General features: G+C 40.1%; 2 protein-coding genes across 2 annotated transcripts in view; one reads left to right on the top strand and one right to left on the bottom strand.

The window, feature by feature from the left end:
- LOC130914576 (oxysterol-binding protein-related protein 11-like) overlaps positions 1 to 2,965 on the bottom strand; it is a 122,250-nt gene extending 119,285 nt beyond the window's left edge. The window contains exon 1 of the mRNA XM_057833898.1: positions 2,365 to 2,965. Within this exon, the coding sequence (XP_057689881.1) occupies positions 2,365 to 2,558 (194 nt within the window). The 5' untranslated portion in view covers positions 2,559 to 2,965. The remainder of the gene's footprint in view (positions 1 to 2,364) is intronic.
- Positions 2,966 to 3,154: 189 nt separating this feature from the next.
- Positions 3,155 to 12,039, top strand: part of LOC130914578 (glycerol-3-phosphate dehydrogenase 1-like protein) — a 69,156-nt gene continuing 60,271 nt past the window's right edge. Inside the window, exon 1 of the mRNA XM_057833899.1 lies at positions 3,155 to 3,699. Coding sequence (XP_057689882.1) covers positions 3,656 to 3,699 — 44 coding nt within the window. The 5' untranslated portion in view covers positions 3,155 to 3,655. The remainder of the gene's footprint in view (positions 3,700 to 12,039) is intronic.

Genomic DNA, 12,039 nt, shown 5'->3' with positions numbered 1-12,039 from the left:
TTATAGACACCATGTAATACAGAATCGTTTTTTGATTTCTCCAACAACACTTGAATGCAGCATCAATATTACTGCGCGTATGCTAATCATACAGTCGACGTAGCAAATGACTGCTTTATAAGTTAGCGCCAGATGAACTGCCTATCCTTCTTGTTTGTATTTTACCTCTGTGTTGATGTTCGTTTGGTCGCCTATTCTCATGAATTTTGAATTTAAAAGGTTCAACTTTACTCTATACGTATCAGGCAGTTAACTGCAGTGAATTACTTGGGTCGCAAATTGAAGTAGCAGATTAGCTGCTGTCTTTTAGCTAACTTGCTATGAATATAATGACAATTGCGATTTGAGTGAGAGGCTCTCAAGAGCTTTGTATCAAATCATATTGAATATGATATGTGGTATTTGAACTGTATCAACACTGTGGCTATTTATTGCTATTTTTTTAAATGACCAAAATGAATAGAATCAATCTGTATGAATTAATTCCCTATGTTTGGGATACAACCTCTAACAATTTTGTATATGTGCTCATCATAATTTTCAGCTAGTTTACAAGCATTTTAATTGTTACTGCGGTCACTTTTAATTTGTAACAAGATTTTTTAAATGATTATCTCTATTTGCTTAAAAAAGCCTTATTGTTGCAAATGGATATATGAAAGGTATTTGCTCGCTGCAAGGATAAATCTGCAAGGGGGAATGAGCAAGGTAAGCTAGGTAACCCTCCAAGGCAAGGTAAACCACTTTTAGGTCACAACCTTCCAGTTGAGAAACACTGATTAATTGCATAACAGTTACAGTGATATACAATGGTATCTCTACATATGAAGTTAATTCATTCCAGGGCCTAGTTTGTAAGTTGAAATGCTCTTATGTCGAGTAGGATTTTCCCATAGGAATACATATAATTCCATTAATTCGTTCCACACCCCAAAAACCTACACTAAATCCTTAATTAATACTGCTAGTACCATTACAAATGGCAACTACATGTAGCAAAACAAATAAATTATCAATAAAAATCTGAATAATAATATTATAAATACTGCTGCAACCATTACAAATGGCAATTACACATAGCAAAACAAATCAAATTAAAATTGGAATAATAATATAATAAATACTGCTGGTACCATTACAAATGGCAATTATACATAGCAAAACAAATAAATTACAAATAGAAATCGGAATAATAATTTAATATTAATAAAAATTCCTGTACAAATGTAACAATCGGGTTCTAATGTGGCGGTTTATGTTTTGCGTGCTGGCTCACAGTGAGATAGGTGCGTGCGGTAGAGATTTTACTTTCACTTTTAATATCCTGTTGTTTTTGGCGTATACAGGTGTTGTGCTGAACAAGTTCTGAAATAAATGATTAAAAACCTGACGAAGCTGGCGACATCCTTGCCGATGTTACAACAATAATAATTGTCACCATAACTTATAAAGACTGGCAAACGGAGGTCGGCGGATGACAGTCGAGATCATAGACATTCTACGGCCGTATTGTCGAGCCAGTGCACGGACGCGCACACCACGTTCATATTTTTCTGTCATTTCCATCTTCATTTCATTGGTACTGTAAGCATCACCTTTTCCCCTTTTTTCACCACCTGCACTAACTTTCTTGGATTCCATGTTGATTTCTCTGACAAGAAAATCTGCCGTCCGTCCGTCTTACTGAAAAACAAAGGAACTGCGGTGCTGTCATAAATCGTCGTATTTCGATTGTCGTCGGATGTAGAAACAAATGGCGAGTCAAATTTTATGTCAGATGTCGAAAAGATCGTGTATCGAAGAGATCGTATCCCGAGGTACTATTGTATCCCCATTTCTGTCCAGTAGAGTAGCAGAGTTTAGGATGAGGTGAAGGAGAAATGGAAGTTGATGAGCAGAGGTGAATTGATTATCAACAAAGGACGTCCCAATTTTGAATTTGAATACTGATGGCTGAAAAAAAAAAAAAAAAACTAAACTTTTTTTACAGTAACTTGTATTTTGGTTTAATTATATATACTTTTAAGTGCTATTTCAGACTTTTTATGATGGATAAGTGCGAAGAATGTTTTTACCCGCTCGCCAGTGCCCCAGTATTGTATTAGGTCTAGTGACACCCTTGCTATACATTATGACTTTCAGAGTCATAACAGCCTTCGGAGGGAGAGCAAAACATCAAACGTGACCCACCACCACAATTAGTTTTGCTTTTGCTCTTTGTAGAAACCATTATGTGCAACTGCCATATAATAGGCTACACGCACAACAAAACAGACACAAAAACAAAGATGGGATGCACTTAAAGTTTGAGAAAAAAATGACATGCATCCAAAGTTTTCATTGTTAATAGTGCATTTTACTTACCTGTACTGCCAACCCTGCAATAAATTGGTGTATTTTTTCAAGACCCCCTCCAGATGCTGTTTGTTGCGGGTTGTTTTATGCGGCGATGACCCTGCACCACTGTCCCCGGACTCGGAAGCAGGTGGTCCAACTCGCGGTTCTTGCCTCTTGTCGGGATATCTGATTGGGCTCTCTTGACGCACGGACCGGCTCATGCTGCCCTTTTTTGCTGCTGTTTAAATCAGTCCGTACGCGGTCGGCCAATATATTCAAGTGTTTGTAAGAGACAGGCAAGAAGAAGAAGAAAATGTTCCTCAGCGATTCACTGCAGCTTTGATCAATTGATGCAGTGATGATTAGATAACGAGACAAATTCTACAAGTGGGGCTTTACTGCTTCCTGACTGTGTTGACACTCAAGAGATACTGACTTATTTACTGCGGAGCTGTTCTCTTCTTCCCTCCTTCTGTGATGACGTTATGATCTTTTTTCAATTTGGAAATCCCGGGTTGGTCACTCCCCCCAGCCTGGAATACATCCCCCTACCGTCACTGGGTATTAATTATTCATCACCATTACGGCATCGCAGGCTGGATTCTACTGGGGAGGGTGAGTGGAGAGAAAAAAAAATTAACCTTTCATTATGAGGGGGAAAAGCATCTAAAACTATATTGGCAGTTCTGTTCTGAGTTTTAAAAAACTACAAAGTAGTTTTTTTTTTCCCTGCAGAAAGTTGTCATATAGCCATTGTTATTGCCTCCCATTGTTATGTAATAAAGAGCCTATATTTGACGTCATCAGTAGGAGACGATGACGTATGCCATTCTTGACTGCAGGACGTACAGTAAAATAAAACATTAGTTTCACTTGCTAAACTATACTTTTAGTTGTTCTTCTCATTGTCGTTTTCCAACTGAAAACTTTGTAGCTTACATACGTCAACGATTTTGTCGACAAGCCTGCCAAATATATATTTTTTTATTTTTACGTTTTCAGTTCTAATTAAAATAGCAGGTATAAACAGGGTATATAAAAAGTCCTGGTTATGCCAAGTCGTTCTCTGCGCGTGTATAGTTTTTCTTTCTCCAGTTTATTCTACGTATAGACCACTTCCTAAGTGTTAGCATTCTTTCTGTGATTGCTAGCAGCAGAGGCAGACTGGGACGTCCGGGTCACGTGACCATCGCCTTGCACCGTTCTACTCCAACTAGCGCTGCTGACGCTGGATAACTGTCGTCGCCTTTCAACATTTCTTTAAAAAAAAAAACTCACTAAACCACATAAGCCTAGCTAAACACAAGAAGTGACACCCATGGCATCTCCGCTCAAAGTCTGCATAGTAGGATCCGGAAACTGGTGAGTTTTAAAAGCTCAGAATTGCGCGATAGCGTGATAAACTGTTTCAAACCATGTGTCTATAAACTAATTCGGTCCAGTCCAGTGACGTGCGGTGAGGTTCATGGTTGGTGAGGCACTGACTCCTTTAGTGTCAGATTTCCAAATATATAAACCAAAAAGGGTAGCTTACTCAATTGGATACTGGTTATTTCATATCTCATCAGCATTCTTCACAAAACAGGCACACACGGTACATATTATCGATACGTAAAAGTAAGAAAATAACATGCATTTGCTCTACACCCTCAATGTGTTTGCTCTACACCCTCAATGTGTTGGCCGTCACCATTCTATAATTAATGCAACATAAATGAGAGTAAAGAGTGGTGTACAAAACCACAGAATTCAATTCTGACCTTTAGTGAAATATTCAGTTGTTTTTAAAACTTTTAATTCTGAAACTTTAATCAATTTATTACAGATTGCTAAACAAAAAGTGTGAAAAGAAAAACAAATAATATGTTATTTAAGGCCAAAATTTAGTTTTTAAATATTCTATTGTATTTTTCTTGGTCCAAGCTCTTTTTTTTTTAATAAGATTGAAATGAAAACTGTTTGTGGTCTTGCGCCTGTCCTTCACCACAAAAACCGGCGTTACTTTGGAAGGGCATAGGTTTTGTCTCAACATTCGTAGGGACGATATAACAGCATAACCTGCATGTAGGTACACTTTTTGCTGGGGACGGGACATTAATTAGACCAAACAGATTGGATGAAGGGGGCAAAGGGCCACATTTCTAATGTATATGAACCTAATTAATTAATAGGCAAAATGATCAATGCAAAATAAATCCTTATCTACTGATAATAACTTTTACGTGCATTGGTTTAGATGATACACTGTTCAATTCAAACCTTTGTTTTCAGAAAATACTAAAGAAACATTTTGAAAACTTCCTGAATAAATGTCTGGTTTTTATTAGCAAACATAAACGTAGTGAAAATAATTCACTTAATAATGGTAGGGTCAATTCTATCCTTACAACATATGGAACTATTGAAAGATCTAAATTCTCTATATAACTGAACATTATATCATGCAAAAAAGGTAAGGTTGCTTAAAAGTTGGTGGGGACCTATTTTAGCATGCTGAAAAGTTGGTAGTGTTAAGTCCCTACCGTCCCTATGCAAACCTACGCCCTTTTAGTAAAAGTCCTCCTTATTTTCCTTTACTTTAAAAAAAAAAAAAAATCTCTCCGCCTCAATGGAGAGGATTGCTTCAATTAGATCGTTCTGTGTTCTATTTGACAAGCCACAAAACACAGTGGATGTGTCCAAATGTCTAGCTAACCTTTCATCTTTCTCAGCAAAACCATGTAATCGTTCTACATATATGCCACTTTTAGAAGAGCTACACGCTCATCGTTACCACGAAATGTTAACTCCTGTTTAGCTAGGATGCAGGTTGCATTAATGAGGTCTTTCAAACTCTTTTCTTTACCTTAGCTTTTGAGGATGCTACCGTTGAGCTTCCGCTGTTCGTCAAAGCCAAATCGATCCTTGAGCTTCCAAAAGTTTTTAAAGCAAACAGTCTTTGAATGTGAGTGGTCGAGCTCTCATGTTTGCTGAGGCTTCGTGGTAGTTTTTTAATGTCACAATATCTCGTGTTAGTCCAGACATTGGCGCAAGTTGAGAAGAAAAGGCAGGGCAGCAAAGGCGAGCAAAGGACAGCCACATAGACAGTATTTTCGGGTGTACCAGTCCGTTTGAAAAGCACGAGTTATCCTCTGTCCCGTAGTTTGAAGCAAACCTTTTAGCTCCGGCGTTGTGTTAACCGCGTCCACTTTTAACGGAAAGTCCAGTTTCACGTACGCCCCCTTGCAGTGCGGCAGAGTACTATCTGCCGCAGCCTGTGTCTTTTCACTGCGGTTTTATTTCCCATCAGCAAAACTAAATATGTCGCTAACAAACATTAAACTTTAAGGGTTAAAGACATTAGCCAGACTGAGGAAAATCAGGTCAAATAAACGTATCTGGAAACAGTATAATGGCGACATGCAGATGTACGGCAACCAGCACGCTCCAATTCCATGTATCAACCCAGTTTGTTAAGGATTGCGCAATCATAGGTGAGGCTTTACTCGTTGCTGCCGCACCTCTCGTTTCATTTCTTTATTTGAACAGGAAATAGGCAAATTCAGCGATTTTGACTATAAAAAATGTTTGAAATGAGTCATAAATAAAGAGCAATGGCCAAATATTAATATAAATTTGATGCTATAATTATTTTTTTGTCATGATGACAGGTGAGGCTCTGCCTCACCTGCCTCCCCTGACCGCACGTCACTGGTCCAGTCCAAGTTTCTGTGTCTCGCGCGGAATTCTCATAATGTCGCTTGTCTGTTGTCTATTCGAGCTATGGCAAAAATAACTGGGCAATTTACGATATTGTAGTGACCACTACCTCTTAACAGAATTCACCACAACATCATCCGCTACAGTATCATTTATTGCATTATCATTACAAGAGTGGCAGGAAGGAAGCTCAAGAACAGTAAGTACTAAGTACCTTTTTGCTGATGTCTGTTAATACATTCTGAAGCTACAAAGAAAAGCATAGTGGTGTGTACACACAAAAAAAAAAAAAAAAAAAAAAAAAAACAGAAAATACTAGGGTTGGAGCTATCGATTGTTAAAGTAATCGATTAATCTATCAGTAGTTAGTTCAAATAATCGACTACAGTAATTTCCCGAATATAAGGCACACCCGTGTATAATGCACAACCCAAATTTACTTGTAAAATCTAGGGGAAATTATTGTACCCGTTTATAACGTGCACCATAATTTTAGCGCCAATAAATAGAAGAATACAAGAAAACAGAGCTCGTGTACAGATACAGAAATGTCATTTTATTGAATGGTGAAACACAGCACAAGCATAGCATATTGGTAGTTTAAAACATTACCATCAACTGACAATATCTACAGTAATAATATGATTTGACAACTTCTCCAACTTACCAGAATCTAGGAGAAAACAAAACAGATGTGACTTTTCTTTTAAAGGCTGCTGTATAACTTGCTCGTTTCATCATGATGAATCAATGTTTCTTCCATGGATTAATACGATAAAATAAAAGTGAGAACGTAAGTCGGAAATCCGAGAGAGCTCATCGCTGTCGACACGACAGTAACAATAGGAACTATTGTTATTTGGGTTTGAGGTTCCCGAGGGACAGATATAGTAGATGGACACGCACAGGAAGTCTGTGTTGTTATGTTTGTTATGGTCCGAGTTGTGGAGCTGCAATAAACGTTGACTCAAATGAGTTCAAGAAACTAAATTCTGTGCTTTATGAAGAGTGAAAACAGCAGAATTTAACACAGACTAAATAATTCGGCCGATCATTCCCGAAACAAAATGGTGACGTCACGTACCGTAATGGTCGGCAACGGATCGCCGCATACGTTTCTTCAACACAACATGGCCGTGTCAATAAAAAAAAATCGGTTTATATGTATATATATATATATATATATATATTACTGCTGTCAAACGATTAAAATTTTTAATCGAGTTAATTACAGCTTAAAAATTAATTAATCGTAATTAATCGCAATTAATCGCAATTCAAACCATCTATAAAATATGCCATATTTTTCTGTAAATTATATATATATATATTCTGTAAAATAAATTGTTGGAATGGAAAGACAAGACACAAGATGGATAAATACATTCAACATACGGTACATAAGGACTGTAGTGGGCATTTCACTCTACTGTCTACTGTCACTGCTGTCTATGCTGTCCTCACTCTGAAGCGTCTACTTTTTCCAAAGCTAGACAGCTAGTGAATGACGCCTTAATAATCAGACTTCTTCCTTTTTCATCTGATTTATTAATAAAATGGCCTCAAACCATTGTCCTCTTTAAACCGTTGTAAAACTACAAAAAAAAGTACACAAGCATTGCATTAGCAACAACGTTAGCTTAGCACACTATACAGGTTCACTAAACATAAACAAAAAGCGTCTCATACTAAAAATATAACATTTCGCTTACTAACATAATATGTACATTCTTTACAACAACCATACTTACGGACAAATCTTGTCCAAGGATCATATAAGCACAACATTACAACGTAGGTGTCAGCCCGAGACGTCGTGCAGCCATATTGAACTGGCAAGAACACAATAAACCATGTCGCAAAGCGACCACAAGAGTTCGCTGTTAGACAGCACAAAAAGCCTTGCTGTAAAACTTACCAAAAGGCAGAATACTGTCTGAGTGGGACATATGCGTTAATTGCGTCAAATATTTTAACGTGATTAATTAAAAAAATTAATTACCGCGCGTTAACGCGATAATTTTGACAGCCCTAATATATATATCTATATCTATATCCATACACACATATATATATATATATATATGTATATATATATATATATATATATATATATATATATATTCCTGTCTCCATCCATGTACCCGTTTATAATGCGCACCATGATTTTACAAGTTGATTTTGGGGGGGAAAAGTGTGCGTTATATTCGGGAAATTACGGTAATCGGATTAGGAGCATTTAATGCGTTCCAGAATCAATTTTAGGAGATGTACAACAAAGGCTGGCTGAGATTGCACTTTAAAAAGAGCAGTAAATGCGAATAAATTAAATTCCCGAGTGTTTCTTCAAACGATGCAGAATTGCTCTTTTATTTCACAAAAGCAATAAATTCATTAAAAAACAATATTAAATACCTGAGCTTAGCCTCAAAGGGTATGAAAAAATATAGATGCGGATCTAAGTACAACTAAAGAACAATTGGCTAATTTGCATAGCAAAAGTCTGCTTGCTTAAATGCTATTAAATGCTAACTTTTTTTTTTACAATGCGCCTAACATATTGTTCAGACACATATTCCCACAAAAAAACTGCTATATATTCTTATAAACTAAATCAATAATGCATAAAAAATTAGCTTAAACAAAAACTTATCTTATGTTGGTCTAAACAAGGAGCAGCTGGATTCAGCCATGTTAAATGAGTTATGTCATGTTCACTGTTGCCACTAGAGCACAGTGCATAGACTTCCTAATGTATTGAGTAAGAAAATCAACGGCTGCCATATGTACACAAAGAGCTTTTTCCGTTGAAAATTCTTGTGAATTAATGCTTAAATCCCTGAATTCTTTATAGATATTGACCTAAAACCGCCTCGATTCTTGGTTAAAAGCAAAAAAAAAAAAAAAAAAAAAAACGTGCAGGTAGCGTTTATTTTGCATACATATTGCGAACTTTGAGGCTAGTCAGTAAGGAAATTAGCGGCCGCCAGATGTAAACGAAGAGCTTTTTCCGTAAAAAATGATCGTGAATAAATGCTGAAATCCCTGAATTTTTCATAGATTATGGACGTAAAACAGTCATGATTCTTGGTTAAAAAAAAAACATGCACGTAGCATTTATTTTATGTAAATATTGCAAAGTATAATGCCAATGCTGAAGCGTTTCTCCCATTTATTTTTTTCACGTTTCAAAATGCATGCATGGTACGAAAAATATAATAATTACTTTGAATCTTCGAACAAATCAATCTTGGTACAATCCTTCCTGTTTGTACGCGGTACAGCTTTTGTAATTTTTCAACATAAAATGGGTAGCGTTGGATCCCTGCATGTGTCGCTGCGACCGACTACGAATAACTGAAGTGGCTTGTGGGATGGCCCCCTACTTGAAGGTGTGGCGCACTGAAGGTCGAATCTGACCCGTCAATATCATTATGAAGTCTATGCACAGTGTATCCACCCAAATCAATAGTGTATCCACCCAAACAGTGTTGTTTTTATCAACGATGACAATAACGAAAATATTTCGTCAATGAACAATTTTTTCATGACCAATCATGTCACAATGATATGCTAAAAATCTCTTGGGAGACTATAAAATGAAGAAATGGATTGCTAGTCGTCATCTGACGAGATGAGAACGAGATAAAAATTCGCCTTATTTTCAGTCATAAGCTCATAATGTGTGACCTTTTCTTATGGTATGTGTGGTTAGCATGCATTTTAGCAGTGTCAGACACCGGTGAGTAAGCGTGTACCCATTCCAGGCTTCATTTGTGAAACTTGTCAGGTGTTTCTTGGTAAGTTTTGCTTTCTTATCTTGGCTAAATCTACCATGTTGCTTAAGCCTTTAAAGGTCTACGATAAGTTATCATCACACACTAAACGAACATACAGTGCTGGACAAAAGTTTTGGCACCCCTGCAGTTCTGCCCGCTAAAGCTCAATTTCTTCCAGAAAATGATTGAAATGACAAATGCTTTGGTAGTAATATCGTCATTTATTTTGCTTGCAATGAAAAACACAAAAGAGAATGAAAAAAAAAAAAATCATTATCATTTTACACAAAACTCCTAAAATGGGCCAGATAAAAGTATTGGCACCCTCAGCCTAATACTTGGTAGCACAACCATTAGACAAAATAACTGCGAACAACCGCGTCCGGTATCCATCAAAGAGTTACTTACAATGCTCTACTGGAACTTTAGACGATTCTTCTTTGGCCAACTGCTCCAGGTCTATGAGATTTGAAGTCTGCCCTCTCCAAACTGCCATTTTCAGATCTCTCTACAGGTGGTCTATTAGATTCAGGTCTGGACTCATTGCTGGCCACTTAAGAAGTCTCCAGTGCTTTCTCTCAAACCTATTTCTAGTGCTTTTGAAGTGTGTTTTGGGTCATTGTCCTGCTGGAAGACCCATGACTGCTGAGGGAGACCCAGCTTTCTCACACTGGGCCCTACATTATGCTGCAAATTTTTTGATAGTCTTCAGACTTAATAATGCCATGCACACGGTCGAGCAGTCCAGTGCCAGAGGAAGCAAAGCAACCCAAAAGCATCAGGGAACCTCTGCTATGTTTGACTGTGGGGAAGGTGTTCTTTTCGTTGACGGCCTCGTTTTTTCCCCCGTAAACTCTATGTTGATGCCTTTTCCCAAACAACTGTACGTTTGTCTCATCTGACCAGAGAACATTCTTCCTAAACGTTTTTGGCTTTCTCAGGTAAGTTTTGGCAAACTCCAGCCTGGCCTTTTCATGTCTCTGGGTCAGAAGTGGGGTCTTCCTCACCACAGGCCCCGCCATCTCTGCACCTTTTTTAAATGCACCACACATCATACTCCACAGGAGAGCTCTGGCAAAGGGCGGTGGGACGGGCGGCTGGGCAGAAGCTCCATGCTGCGGTCCCACTGCCCCAAGCCAAGCTCTCCTATTTTAATGCATACATTGCACTACCCTCCCCTCACACCCCCATCACGGTGCTGGGTGATGGCTGCCAGTCGGGAACCTGGCAGCCACAGTAATAGGGTGGTAGGTGGGTCCCACACTTTTTTATATGGCGTGGCTCCTGGGTTGTGGCCTCCCCTCTGCCTCGGCTGCCGGCCGCGGGAGTAGGTTGGGGGGTCGGGTCTCCGATCTTGCATCGCCCCGTGGCAGTTCCTGGGCGTTCTCCTGCCTCCGCCTTCCCCTCTCTTCTCTGGCTGGGCATCCGCCCTGCGCTCCGTCGCGGGTCGCTGACTGGGCGCCGGTGTATCAGCGGAGTGTCGCCTGCACCGGCGGGGGACCCTGCCTTGCCTGGGGCTTGGTGGGCCGCTGGGGGTCCCGTGGCGTGCCGTGCCGGTTGGGGGGCTGCGGCTGTGGCTCGTGGCCCGGGTGGGCGGGCGGGGGGTGGGTGTAGGCGTGGGGTTGGTGATGCGTCCCCTCCTGCCATCCCTGAAGGCCGGTTGATGTGTGCGCGGGTGGCCCGGGGGACCACCCTGGGTCCCGGGGGGGGGGACGATGGCTCCTTTGCTGGGCTGCGGGAGGAGGGATGGGCTGCGCATGGCCCCCCGCCCCCACGCCCGCCCTCCCTCCCCGGGCTGGCTGGGTGGGGGCCGTGGCCCTGGGTTGGCGCCCGCGCGGCTTCTCCGCCCGTCTGCGTGGCTGTCGCGCGCCCGGTGGGGCCTGCGTGCTGCTGGATGTGGTAGGGCATTCTCGGGTCGGGGGTCCCGGTGCCGGGATTGGCGATGCGGCGGCGTAGGGTTGGTCGCCAACGGGCTTACTCATAAGAGATTCACACGATTACTGGGTTCTAGATCACAGAACTGATTTGTGTACACTCTACCCCTTTCAATCACTTAGCTTATAGGCTTATAGACACCCCCACCCCCATTCTCCTCTTTCACTGGCCAATAGGCCCCCACATGGTGTAAACCGGAAATACATCTCGCTGACGATAGCACCAGCATATTAGTAACTAGTTTAGATGTTCAATGTATTTCTAGTTGTTGTTTGTGTATGTGTTTCTT

Source organism: Corythoichthys intestinalis, chromosome 4 (genome assembly GCF_030265065.1).
Source record: "Corythoichthys intestinalis isolate RoL2023-P3 chromosome 4, ASM3026506v1, whole genome shotgun sequence".
NCBI lineage: Eukaryota > Metazoa > Chordata > Actinopteri > Syngnathiformes > Syngnathidae > Corythoichthys > Corythoichthys intestinalis.
Note: the sequence above shows the minus strand (reverse complement) of the source record. Positions and strands in the feature narration are given on the sequence as shown.